This window comes from Lissotriton helveticus, chromosome 7 (assembly GCF_964261635.1).
Source record: "Lissotriton helveticus chromosome 7, aLisHel1.1, whole genome shotgun sequence".
Classification (NCBI taxonomy): domain Eukaryota; kingdom Metazoa; phylum Chordata; class Amphibia; order Caudata; family Salamandridae; genus Lissotriton; species Lissotriton helveticus.
The window spans coordinates 438905732-438920371 of record NC_136068.1 but is presented as its reverse complement, the minus strand read 5'-3'; the positions used below and the strand labels follow the sequence as shown (position 1 = coordinate 438920371).

Below are 14640 nucleotides of genomic sequence, written 5' to 3'. Positions count from 1 at the left end.
ATGTGGCGGGACTGAAGAGTAAATTGCCCATTCCTGAATGGGGCACTTTTATGGCATCACATGATATTTGTATGATACAGGAAACTTGGGCGTTACAAGAAAGTACAGTGCCGGGTTTTGCTACCTTTGATATTTTAGCAACAACGGGAGGCAGGGGAAGGCCTTCGGGAGGGTTGTCAATCTGGGTGGGCACCCACCTGGGAGTTCAGGCTACTCAAATTCCAACTAATTCACCAGACGTCCAGTGCGTACTACTTACCCCGCAAAATAGGCAAAATATAGCATTAATAAATGTATATACAAGGCCAGTTAGGCGGGGTCTGGAGTCCGAGGCAATTGAAACCTTATTAAACGTTATCCAGTCGATGGATTCTTCCACCGTCTTAACCCTGGGTGGAGACTTCAATTGCCATTTTGAGCCTCTTGTGGACACGAATTTGGGTGTCCAGGATGAAGTTGACCAGCTTTGGCACATCCCGGAACCGCTGATTTCTCAGGTCAGGGTATGGACCCCTCTCGTCTTACAACTACAGGCATTTGCGCTAATTACATCACTGAGAGCATGTAATGGGAGAGTGGAGCCCGATAGGCCAGGGAGAGAAACGTTTAATAGATTGAATCAAACTTCAGTGATTGATTATATATTCATTGAAGCTAGGCATTGGGATAGGTTGCTCGAATTTAGGGTCCTTGAAAGGCATGATAGCGACCACAATGCTCTAGTTTTGTCCCTTAAACCGGGGAGTTTCGGGCTTACAAATCCACCGCCCCCCAAAAAAAGTGCTCCGCAACCTTTAATAATAGCCAATTGTAGGCGAAGGGTAAAATGGCCAGACCTCCAAAACTCCCCAACAAAACTTGCTGAATTATAGGAGATCATTATCCCATTTATTGTAGAAATGGGGAATCTTGGCTCCAGGGGAAGGTCCACCGATATTCATAACCAGTTGGTCGCCATTTTAAAGGATGCCCTTTGTCCTGTGAGAAGGGTAAATCTCCCCCGGACTAAGACGCATCCATGGTTTAATGCCTCCTGCCGAAAGTAAAAAAAAGCCTTGCTGTCAGTTTTAAAAACTAAGGATACCACAGCTATTAGGGTCCAACGCTCTATGTACAAAAAGGCAATTAATGACGCTAAGAAGGAATGGGAGGCCATGATGTGGTAGGAGCTTGGATCTGCACTAAGGTGTAGGGATTCCAAGTTATTTTGGTCCATTGTTGCAACCGGTCTGAGTGGGCTTACCCCTGTGCTTGCCCCCAATATTGCTCCTGCAATATGGGAAAAACACTTTGGAGCCCTCTACGGAATTTCTGAGATTGACATCCTAACCCATGAAATCACTGGACTCCAACAAACCCAAAGTGTCACAGGGGTTGTAGACTGTGAAAAGATGACCGTAGTTCCTATTAAAGGTCCCCAAATCAAGCACCAACACGTGGGGACCCTGGTCAATTCCTGCTGGAGGGACCAATTGATAGTAGGAAGAGAGTCCTGTCTCCCCCAGGTTGAAATTATTACACTGAGAGAGGTTGAGGTAGCAATAGGAAAATTGCTCCCCAATAAGGCCCCAGGTCTGGATAAATCGCCTGAGGATTTGTTTCGTACCCAACCCAAAATTTGGGCACCTTATTTGGTCGTTTTATTTAATGAGATTCTGCGGGGAGCTGATTTGCCCCCAACTTGGTTGGGAGCGGAGATTGTGCCAATTTTTAAAAAGGGCTGTCCACTTACCCCATCAAATTATAGACCCATTAGCTTAATAGATACATCACAAAAGCTAATGGGGAGGATCGTTCTTGATAGGATCCTTGGGTGGATAGATGAGAACGGGATTCTAACCACACTCCAGGCAGGCTTTAGGTCTGGCACCTCTACCTTAGATCAAATATTCCGCTTGCAGGTCCTGTACTGGAAAACAGCAAGTGTGGCGGGTGGCAGCCTCTACCTTGTCTTTGTGGACCTGCGGGCAGCATTTGACTTAGTCCCTCGCGAGAAACTGTGAAAGGTGTTGGCAGACCTGGGACTCCCGCCCCATTTATTGGCCATTCTAATTAGGCTCCACACAAACAACTATGCACAGGTCAGGTGCGGAAGGTATGGCGACCTCACGGATCAATTCCCTGTCCAGAAAGGAGTGCGCCAAGGGTGCGTCCTGGCACCCACACTATTCAGTCTCTACATTAATGGACTTGTGGATCATCTGAATGGCGTGGTGGACAACGATGCCCCAAAATTGGCCACAGGGAGAGTGCCCGCTCTGATGTTTGCAGACGACACTCTGCTGTTGTCTAAAACATCATCGGGCATTCAAAGAACGCTTGACGGATTTGTAGCGTTTTGCGCGACGAGGGGATTGAAAATCAACCTGGAAAAAACGAAGTTCATGATTTTCAACCCCCCGAAGCAGACACGCCCAAACCCGATCTTAAACGGTATTCTCCTTGAGAGGGTTAAGACCTTTGTATACCTGGGTGTTATCCTGACAGAGTTTTGAGTGGAACACCCAGATTGCCAAGTCGGCACTCAAATTATCACAGCTAGCGGGGGGTATAAGTAAAGTATTTAGGGGGTCAGCCTTTAAGCCGGTGTCTCCGGCTTTCGAAATATATTGTCGTCAGGCTAGAACCGCGGCAATATATGGTGCTGAACTTTGGGGGCATAAACAGATTTTGAACCTCATAAGGGTGGAACAAAGCTTCATGAGGAATCTAGTTGGATTGCCAGTAAGCACACCATTGATTCCTCTTAGATTAGACCTTGGGATGGAGCCAATAGGGGAGATCACAAGTGCAAGACCAATTATGTACTGGAAGAGGTTCTGGTCAGTCCCTGAACTGGCCGCCTACAAAGCAGAATTATCTGAGGTTTGGACCTCCCTTAAATGCAAAAAGATCCCATGGCTGGAGCACATTAGGGCTGCTAGTATCCGGATAGGTCTCCCGGAACTTTGGGAGACACCGGAGATTCATTGCCCTGGGATATCAAAAAGGGAACTCCATACTCAGATACGTAGGCAGAACTTTTTAAAACACCAGAGCTCTGCAATCATGGGCAGGCTAACGACGGAGTTCCTCCTTGTTAAAATGGAATTTAAATTTGAGGAGTTCATGGATGTAATTGAACCTCCGCTTGCTAGAAAGTTGTATCTCCAGTTAAGGCATGGTACTTTACCTATTAAGTCATTTACATGTAAATGGTTAAAGTCTAATAATGAAGCTTGTCCTGCATGTGATTATGAAAATGTAGCACATGTACTGTTTTTTTGCCCTGCTTATTCAGCAATTAGAAATTGTTGGTTGATGCCAATTTGCAGGAACCTCAAACTGTTGCATTTCACTCAGGCTTGTCGGATCCTGACTTATGATACTCACCCCCCTATTGTGTTTGCCGTATCCCGTTACTTACTCAGTATGTGGCGTAGAAGACAAACTTTTTTTAACTTAATTGCAGTAAATATGATATTTTCTATTCTCCTGTTCTTGATAACTCATAGTTTAATTCTCTTTTTAACGATCTGATGATTATTTATTGTTTTAACATTTCGTGCTTGTATGTATTTTATGTGCACTTTTATGGTCTTTGAGTGAAATAAAGTTATCAAATGAATGAATGAATCTCCCTGCATGCCTTAGCTAAAAATAACTTGATCTTGTGTTTCCTCAAGGATTTCTGGTGGAAGATGACATAAAAATGGGATTGCGCGTACGGGTTGGCACCTAATACACTCTGGTCTTTACACGTCTAGAATTAGAGTCATAGCCGGAGCCATATGACACCGCCTACAGTGCAGGAGATTCTGTTGGCGAAACAAATTTCCAGACCAAGTTGAAGCCTGTAGGGAATATTTATCAGGAATCTGTGGGAACATTCAGCCATTAGAATCGCCCACTTTCCATAACTGTTGCCAACGTCTGCCATTCCTCACCATGGAATCACCAATCCTAATCCCGGGGAGGGGGGGTGGGGTCGGGGGGGCCGGGGGCGTTAGGGGGATGCTTTGGCGTGGGGGCAATTCAGAGATGGGTATAGAAAAAAAATCATACTTTTTTTTTTTACAATGACCAACTTTATTCTATGGTGGAAAAAAACGAGAAAAAAAATCTCCAAGTGGTAGCAAGACAACTACCCGAAACAAAAAAAACATCCAGGAATTCAAAAAAACGATCTTCAATTAAAGGGCAAACCTCAGAATCCAGTGTAAACAATTCTCTATGGGATGAGCCCCCCTTCATTTGACCAGGCTCGGGCACACATTTTTATTAGCGGTCAGAGGGGCTCCTCTCTTCCAGCAACACTGGCAACCCAACCTCTGGGAGATAAGATTGCCTGTAACAGCTTACTGAGTAAACAAGTTGCCCGAGGGCAAAACAGCGCTACATTGAGAACATTTTATATAGCCAGCTTTAAATAAAATAAAAACGCCGTCCACAGCGGGGTTCGGGGTAAGAAGTTGGATGATAAAATAAAGTTCAACTACTTCACGGTGAGCCCCACTGTTCCCTAGTGCTTCAGTTGAAGATGGACCTCGACTTGGGGCATAGGTTTTTCATAAGGGGTTCAAGTCATTTTCACATTGACACCAGAAGATTCTGATGGGTCAGATGTACCATCACTCTCATGCAGTGCCAGAAAAAGGGAAAAGATCAAGAGAAGTGGTAAGGTACCACCAACTATTAAACAGTGTCCTCTAATGTAGTATCATGGCAATCTAGAACATTAGACTTCTGTCTGTGCAAGTTTAGTATAGGGGAAAAGGTCACATGTAGATTAAAAAGTAGTTTTAGTTTAACGGAGAACAGCCGGTGCCCCTTCACTGTAATGTAGTGTGGAAGTAAAAGGAGAAGAGGATGGGGGTCGCAGAAAATTGGGCTGGTTATCCAGTATTCGATTCCGGTCAACCTATTTCACAGTTCCATATAAAATTAACTACATAGGGTTCCCATTGAGCCAGAGAAATCCAGCAAGTGCTGCCCGTTTCACTGCTACAAAAAAGGCACTTCGGTGCTGGCTGGTAAGTAACTGCGCTTGATGAGCTCCATGGTGGTTCATTAGAGAAGGGGAGGAAGACACTGGTGCTCAGATGAAGCTAGTCATTTCAGAGGGCAGGCTCCAGGAGGACCTCCTGGAGGGAAACAAGAGTCTACATGGCCCAGAGAGTGATTGCTCATACGTCCAGAGAGGGCTGGCATTACACAGTCGGCTTTCGGAGGTTGGTTGGTTGGTTGGTCTGTGTCATTAGGGCCAAATGGAAAGGAGTAGCATGTTCTTCCAACTCAGCTAATGTCATGGTCTCCAATGCTCTGCCGGAGGTACTCTTCATATAGCTGCTTCTAGAAAAGACACAGCAAAAACAGAATGAGGAGATAAAAGGGCCAGACTTGAGACCAGACAACCCCCAGTTAACACCGCCCTGCATGAACAGAGCACCCAGAAACAAAAGAATCCCTTTGTAAAACCATCCCACCGGAAAAGAGCTCCATTAAACTAGGCTCTTTCACCAGCAAATACCATCCTACATTAAGAAAACTAGAATCCTTTTTGCCAATAACGTCCTACAAGCCAAAAGCATTAGGAGACCAGGCTCCTCACTACAAATACCACCCCGTGACTCACAGTACATCACCATCCACTTGTAAATACCAAGAGAGGACATAGAGACCAAATTCTTCTTCAGTGTCTACCATTCCTGAGGAATAAAGCATCAAGAGGCTAAACTCTTTCTTGATAATCCCATCCTTCAGGAACACCGCAAAGGACACAAGCTTTTCCCTGCTAATATCCCACAAGAACACAGTGCAAGGAGAGCAGAACCACAGCCCCACCAAATACAAAATAACAGAAACAGAGGACAGCGTTTTCCCCCCTAATACCATTTCACAGGAGCAGAGCATTATGAGATCAGGTGATTGCCAGCTGATAACATCCCACAGGAACAGAGCACTATGGAATCAGGCTCCTCCCCAACTTGTACCACTGTACCAGAAGAGAAATATTACCGGGATCTGGCATCTCCAACAGCTAATGCATTATCTTATATCATATTCCGATTACTACGGGAGTAGACTGCATATGAAATCTGCACTTTCGAGCCACGTTATCCCTCCTTTCCTCATATATCCAGGGCCACCTTCCAAGTCTGCAGTTCTTACCTTCTTCTGCCGCACCACCTCATGCACATACTCTCGCCGATCCAGGAGGTATCGCTTCTGTTTTTTAGACAGAGTTTCCTTAGTCCTGGTGAGAAGCAGGGTGTAGAGATCATTAATGACTATTTCGAATGCTGCAATGTTCAAGCAATATAATAAATGGAAAATGTCACTATATTATCACACTTGCATATCCTGAAAAATCAAGTGCGTGTTTGGGACACAGTTTCAACAGTCTGTCTCAACAACCCCCCCCCCCCCCCCCCATTTACATACTCCAGACAAAATTATAAGCGATCTCCCATCAGAAAAGAATTTGCCTAAAGGCTGCATTATAACTCATCATTAGGATTCATACCAAGCATTTTGTAAGAGAAAAGATGTATTGCGCAATTAGAGAATGGGCAACTGTTACTAACATCTTCTTTGGAAGCACCAGATCTTGCGAGAAATTGAGCTGAGCTCACCCTCACAAACCATCTAGAGAGGTACAGCTGGTATCAAAAAACTTTGACGACAAGCCAAAAAGTAATTTGGCAAGAGACAAGCATTCTGTTTTTTTTTTTAGGGGAAATATGTGTTGCAACAATGAAATGCCATTATTCTATGATAAATAATTTGATTTAGGATAATACTTTTCAGTCCTACGGCTGGGGAGTCCAGGTACAGAGTAATCAGCTAAGATTGGGCTTGGCTTTCTTTAGGTTTTCTACAGATTAGATCATATTTTGAGGACAAAAGCAAAGCATTGATAGAAAATATTAGAAACTGATAATACGTTTAAAAAACAGAAGGGCTGCCATCAGAAAGACAAGGACCAGATGTCTACTCACGACAGACATTCAGATCCTGGCAGCTTGAGTTTGTCCGCTCTGGCATTTAGAGATCCATCCCAGTGGTTTACTAGTGGAGAAAGTCCTTGTGATCTAGTTACTTCCAGAGGCCATAACCATCGAACACACGGCCTGTAACCCCACCCAAGTTTGTTGCAGTACATCTTGGCAGTGGGGTTGTCCGTGAGCAACGTCACCTTCACTTCTCTGATGGTGGGCAGGAAGCCCTAAAACAACTAACAAATTGTGTTAAACTCTAGGTAGTTGGATGTGCCTAAAAGTATATATCTGGGGTCTTCAGGTAATGCAGTCCCTAATACTTTACTCATTTCTAGGAGCACTCTTTGCCAGGGGCGGCTGGTGACATTTGAAAGTAGTGGGCCGTAAACTAATTTGCATATTGCACCACAGCGAGCCCGAACCACCTTGCATCCATCCATACATCATTCATGCATCCACCCATCCATCCATCCACCCAGCATCCATACATCATTCATTCATGCATCCACCCTGCATCCATCATTCATTCATGCATCCACCCACCCATCCATCCTGCATCCATCATTCATTCATCCACCCATCCATCCATCCACCCATCCATCCATCCACCCTGCATCCATTCCTGCATCCATTAATCCATTCACCCATCCATTCTGCATCCATCATTCATTCATGCACCCATCCATCCATCCATCCACCCATCCTGCATCCATACATCATTCATTCATGCATCCACCCATCCTGCATCCATCATTCATTCATCCACCCATCCATCATCCATCCATCATCCATCCATCCAGCATCCATTCCTGCATCCATTCCTGCATCCATTCATCCATCCATCCACCCATCCTGCATCCACCCATCCATCCATCCATCCACCCATCCATCCTGCATCCATTCCTACATCCATTCATCCATTCACCCATCGTGCATCCATCATTCATTCATTCATGCACCCATCCACCCACCCACCCATCCTGCATCCATACATCATTCATGCATCCACCCATCCATCCATCCACCCATCCACCCAGCATCCATACATCATTCATTCATGCATCCACCCTGCATCCATCATTCATTCATGCATCCATCCACCCTGCATCCATCATTCATTCATCCACCCATCCATCCACCCATCCATCATCCATCCTGCATCAATTCATCCATTCACCCATCCATCCACCCACCCTGCATCCATCATTCATTCATCCACCCATCCATCCATCCATCCATCCATCCATCATCCATCCTGCATCCATTCCTGCATCCATTCCTGCATCCATTTATCCATTCACCCATCCATCCAGCATCCATCATTCCTTCATGCACCCATCCATCCACCCTGCATCCATACATCATTCATTCATGCATCCACCCATCCATCCATCCTGCATCCATCATTCATTCATCCACCCATCCATCCATCCTCCATCCTGCATCCATTCCTGCATCCATTCATCCATTCACCCATCCATCCTGCATCCATCATTCATTCATCCACCATCCATCCTGCATCCATTCCTGCATCCATTCATCCATTCACCCATCCATTCATCCATCCATCCTGCATCCATCATTCATTCATGCATCCACCCATCCATTCACCCATCCATCCTGCATCCATCATTGGAACACTCATACCGTGTAGATTTTTCTGCGTGCTGAGCCAGAGCCAATGATAGTGAACCAGACACAAAATATATTTGTTGATCCGTGTTTTAAAAAAATTAGTTTGTATACCCATCTTGATTGAATGTAAAGCGCTCTGATATCTGCAAGATCTTGTTTACGACTTTTAGTATGCACCTGCACCTCTGCTCTGCGTGGTGCAGCATTAGCCCATTCAACCACCTTGGCCTCGAGCTTGCTTTGTCGCCCCACCTGCTTACCCCTCACTCAGATGTACAATCTCGTTCAGTGTGGAATCGTCTGGCGACAGATGCCTCGCCTCGCGGCCTGCATGACTCGTGGATACTGGGTTCGCGGGGGGGAGGCGGTGTGGGGATTAATTTAATGAATGCAACAAAAAAATAAACTTACCAGGCATCTCCATTCTCCTCCAGTCCCGCGTCGCACTAACTTCTGCCCGCTCTTTTCTTTTGCAATGCTAACTGCCAAATCAGGAGACTGGATGCGCAGGGTGTCGGCTAACCCTTGTTTACTTACTCTATATCCTGCCACTTGATAGGGCACGGGCGACTTTGCAAAAAACGCGTCACCGCCCGAGCAGGATCCTATCTCCAGACGCTTGCACCACATTAATGCCTAATGGTTTGTTAATGTGAGTGAGGGGCGACGCTCCTCACTCACATGCGCAGACGGACCATCTTCTGGACTCCTCGCCTGCGTGTGCTGTGCCTTGACACATGCGCAATTTCACCCGTGACTCACAGGCCGGTCGGAAATGTGAACAGACAAATTCGTCTGCTTACATTCCTGTTGCCCAAACTGCAGTGAGCCGTTTCTTTTGTAGGGCGCTGCCCCGTTGCCCCTATGGACCAGCCGCCACTGCTCTTTGCCATTGTGTGTGCATGACAGAGCATGTCCAGAGTGAGTGAAAAAGGTCTCCCTGTTGTCTCCTGCACCTCAGACATTGCAGTGAGGCCGCACTTCTTATTTTATGGAGGCAAGCTCTATCATCGTAAATCCCGTGAAGGATTTTGAGCTGGATGAGTCTCAGCCTGGAATTCATTTCTACGTCTATTGGGAACATAAGTGCAGCGCCCCAGTCCAGATTATCCAATTTGCACAGATCGTTACCCCATTACTTTTAAGTTTTTTAGGGTATCGGGCATATTATTGTTTTTTTTATATAAGGAGGAGACTGTTTTCTCCATTACTTCCTCCATCAAAAGTCTACCTTCTAGGGGTGCATACTCCGGGAGATTTATGGGAATGTTTTCTGCTCTCCAGGCATGTTCAAGCTGTAAATATTTATAGCGACGCGCGTCATTTAGTTGAAATTCTCTTGGAGGGACGAAAAGGATTGAATATGCTACTTACCAGTATGCATCTGTTCTTGGCATGTAGGGCTGCTAACATTCATATCTATTGCATAGATCGCCGCCTAGTGTTGGGTCCGGATGATTGCACATTGTTGTCCTGGAAGAGTCTAAGTATCACGAGATAGGTGGCTCCTCCCCTGGACTACAGTGCGCATGGGCATCGACTCCATCCCCAGATTGTTTTTAGCCATTGTGGCAAAGATGGAGTGCGATAGTAGAAATGATGTCCATGCTAGTGATGAAATGCAAGAAGTAATCTGCAGCTGCTACAGGCGCCGGGGAGGAGGGTGGGCGATATGAATGTTAGCAGCCCTACATGCCAAGAACAGATGCATACTGGTAAGTAGCATATTCAGTTCGAGGCATGTGGGCTGCTAAATTCATATCTATTGCATAGAATACATAGCAGTCCCCTCATTAGCGGCGGCCGCCCGTGCCAGCTGCAGAAGTCTGAAAAAGAGTTTTGAGAACAGCCTGTCCTACAGCTGCCTGCTGTTTGGAGTGCACATCTACACAGTAATGTTTGGTAAATGTATGTGGTGTAGCCCACGTGGCTGCTCTACAAATGTCTTCCAAAGGAATGTTACCTAGGAATGCCATGGAGGCCCCCAACTTGCGTGTGGAGTGCGCCCTGGGGGGATCGTTAAAGTGCGTTTAGCCTTCTGATAACAAATCTGAATACATTTAACGATCCACCTGGCTATTCCAGCTTTGGAAATAGGGTTGCCTTTGTGCGGTGCTGAGAAGGCAACGAAAAGTTGCTGTGTCTTTCTAAAGTGTTGTGTTCTGTCAATGTAGTACATTAATTCCCTTTTAACATCCAGCGTGTGGAGCATTCTTTCCGCTACTGTTTCTGGGTTTGGAAAGAATGCGGGCAGTTCAATCGTCTGATTGACATGAAACTGTGACACCACCTTTGGAAGGAACTTGGGGTTAGTGCGGAGCACTACCCTGTGTGAATGGACTTGAATAAATGGCTCTTGTATTGTGAGTGCTTGTAGTTCACTAACACGTCTGAGAGACGTGATAGCAATGAGGAAAGCCACTTTCCATGTCAAGAACTGAACCTCACACGAATGTAGAGGCTCAAAAGGCGGGCCCATCAACCTAGTGAGGACCACGTTGAGATTCCACACTGGAGCGGGTGGGGTCCTGGGAGGAATGACCCGCTTCAGCCCTTCTAGAAAAGCTTTAATGGCAGGCACCCTGAAAACAGAGAGATGCTGCCTGTGTCGAAGATAAGCCGCTATGGCGGATAAGTGTATCCTAATGGAAGCGTACGCTAGATTGCATTTGTAAAGATGCAACAAATAGCAGATGATGTTAGGAATGGATGCATCTAGCGGGTTTATGTTATGTGCTGTACAATAAATGACAAACCGCTTCCATTTTGCTGCATAGCAAGCTCTTGTAGTGGGCTTCCGTGCCTCCCTGATGATGTCCATGCATTCTGGAGGCAGGTTAAGGTAGCCAAACTCTAAGACCTCAGGAGCCAGATCGCCAGATTGAGCTGGTGCGGATCTGGATGCTGAATGTCGCCATGGTTCTGCGTCAAAAGTCTGGGTGTGAGGTGCAGCCTTTGATGCGGTACCACGGAGAGTTCTAGAAACGTGGTGTACCATGGTTGGCGTGCCCACGTTGGAGCAACCAGGATGAGCGTCATCGAGTGTTGCTTTAGCTTTCTTGCCACCAGCGGTATTAGAGGTGCTGGGGGAAAAGCGTACGCAAATCTGCCTGACCAGTTCATCCATATCGCATTGCCCTGCGATTGTGGGTGAGGGAACCTGGCGGCAAAGCTTTGGCATTTTGCGTTTTCCCTTGTGGCAAACAGGTCTATCTCTGGATGACCCCACTGCTGAAAGTACGGGCGGAGTACTGATGGATGTAACTCCCACTCGTGCATCTGGTGGCTGTACCTGCTGAGCAGATCCGCCATCTGATTGTCCTTGCCCGGGAGGTGTTCCGCCATGAGGAAAATGTTCCTCTGAATGGCCCACTTCCACATGCTCTGAGCCAGGTGAGACAGCTGTGGAGAGTGCGTACCCCCCTGCTTCTGGATATAGTACATGGCAGTCATGTTGTCCGTCCGGATCAACACGACTTTGTTGCACAGATGTACCTTGAAGGACTTGAGTGCCATGAAGATTGCCATCAACTCTAGATAGTTGATGTGCATCTTCTTCTGCTGTGTCGTCCATAGTCCCTGCACCGTGTAGTGGAGCACATGAGCTCCCCAACCCTGGAGAGAAGCGTCCGTCGTCATGATGATCTGCGGCACAGGCTCTTGGAACGGTCGGCCCTTGCAAAGGTTGTGTGGATTTCACCAATGCAGAGAGCTGTACGCCCGACCGGTCACCAACACTAGGTCTTTCAATTGTCCTTGAGCCTGTGTCCACTGATGCGCCAAGCATTCTTGGAGCGGACGCATATGCAACCTTGCGTGCGTGACTATGAAGATGCAGGAGGCCATCATGCCTATCAACTGCATAAACACTCTCGCTGGGAGTGAGTGTTGCGGTCTGAACCTTTGGATGAGCGACTGGATGTTGTCGATCCTCACCTGGTTCGGCTGAGCCGTAGCAGTCAGAGTATTTATTGTCGCGCCCAGATACTGCCGCACATGGGCTGGCTGAAGGTGCGACTTTGGATAGTTCAGTGAGAACCCCAGACTGTGAAGGAGGTGAATTGTGTGGGACATGTCTGCGGCGCACTGCTGTTCCGACTTTGCTTGAACGAGCCAGTCGTCTAGGTAAGGGTAGACATGTATGTTCTGTCTCCTGAGGTGCGCCGCCACGGTCGCCAGACACTTTGTGAACACTCTGGGGGCAGTGGTCACTCCGAAGGGTAGGACCTTGAACTGGTAATGCCTGTTCTGTATGGTGAACCTGAGGTATTTCCTGTGGGATGGGTGGAGTGGTATGTGAAAATAAGCATCCTTGAGGTCCAAGGTTGCGAGGAAGTCTCCCTGGTTTAACAATGGAAGAACCTGCTGCAGTGTTAACATATGAAAATGTTCTGAGAGGATGTACAGGTTGAGGGGGCGTAGGTCTAGAATGGGTCTGAGTGAATCGTCCTTTTTCGGGATTAAGAAGTACAGGGAATAAACCCCTGTGCCTTCTTCCTCCACCGGCACGAGCTCTATTGCGCCTTTTTGCAGCATTACAAGAACCTCTTGCTGCACTAAGTGCAAGTGCTCTGCTGACATAGGTCGTTGTCTTGGGGGGTATGTTGGGTGGAGTGGACGTCAACTCCAAACAATAACCGAACTGGATAAGTTTCCTTACCCACCTGTCTGTGGTGATGGACGTCCAGACTGGCAGGAACTGCTGGAGTCTCCCCCCGACAGGTGTTGGATGGTCAGGGGGGCAGTGACAGAGAGTCACTGTTTGTTGGCAGCAGAGGAACGGGAACTATTGTTGCCTCTGCCTCTGCCCTTGGCGCTGTTGCCTCTGTAACCACCTCTATTCTGTTTTGGGTACGAGGCCTGGGCGCCTCCTCTGCCGAAATGTGACTGCTGTGCCAAGTGTCCTCTGGTAGCACCCCGCGCACTTGAGCGACGAAAAGTGTTTCCTCTGAATTGCTGAGACTGAAGTGCCCCCATGGAATTAGCCGTCTCAGTATCTTTTTTGATCTTCTCGAGGGTGGTGTCAACCTCAGGCCCAAACAGTCTGTCTGGATTGACGGGCTGGTTGAGGATAGTCGTCTGTATTTCTGGCTTGAACCCTGAGATGCGGAGCCATGCCTGACGCCTCAACATAACACTTGTGTTGACTGCTCTCGCCGCTGTATCTGCCACGTCTAGCGCACATTTAATTGCAGCGTTAGAAATGAGCTTGCCCTCTTGTATCAGCAACTCAGCTCCTTCTTTAAACTCGTCTGGAAGGTGTTGTAAGAGCTGCTCTAAGGTGTCATAGTGCGCCCTATCATACCTGGCTAATAGGGCTTGTGTGTTAGATATGCGCCATATGTTGGCTGCCTGCGCAGCCACCCTTTTGCCCCCTGCCTCCAGCACTTTTGACTCTTTGTCCGGGGGAGGAGCTTCACCCGTCGTCTGCGAATTCGCCCTTTTGCGGGCATTTGAGACCACCAAAGAGTCTAGAGGCAACTGGCCTCGTATATAAGTAGGGTCCCCAGGTGCCGGCCTGTACTTTTTTTCAATTCGTGGGTTCACTACCCTCGCTCTGGTGGGTTCCTTGAAAATGTCTGTGGCATGCTTGAGAACCCCCTTAAGCATTGGAAGTGTTTTCACAGTTTTTTCTGATGCAGAGAAAGTATCAAACAAAAAGTCAACTTCCACAGGGTCAGCATGCATCTCCACCTTATGGTTTGCAGCCGCCCTTTCAATTAAAGCATTAAACGCCGCAGAGTCTTCAGTTGGAGAAGTTTACACCCCATACATCTGTGGGTCACCACCACCTGTTGGTCCCCCTGATCACCAGAGTGTACCCATGAGTCCTGCTGCTCATCAGGGTCGGTATTGTCTGGGAAGTTATACCCCTGATCTTGTTCATCCTCATCTCCATTTGAGCAAGTGGGTGAAGGGGTAGGACTCCGCCTAGGCCGTTGTGGAACGGGTTCAACAAGTTCTGGCGTGTCTGGTGCAGGCTTTTTCTTCTATAGAGGTATTACATAGGATTCCACAGGCTGGG

General features: G+C 47.3%; 1 protein-coding gene across 1 annotated transcript in view; it reads right to left on the bottom strand.

Annotated features, from left to right (window-relative positions):
* Positions 1 to 4044: 4044 nt before the first annotated feature.
* LOC144768567 (uncharacterized) overlaps positions 4045 to 14640 on the bottom strand; it is a 305992-nt gene continuing 295396 nt past the window's right edge. The window contains exons 11-12 of the mRNA XM_078652338.1: positions 6151 to 6235; positions 4045 to 5331 (exon numbers count right to left, since the gene is read on the bottom strand). Coding sequence (XP_078508464.1) covers positions 5275 to 5331; positions 6151 to 6235 — 142 coding nt within the window. The 3' untranslated portion in view covers positions 4045 to 5274. The remainder of the gene's footprint in view (positions 5332 to 6150; positions 6236 to 14640) is intronic.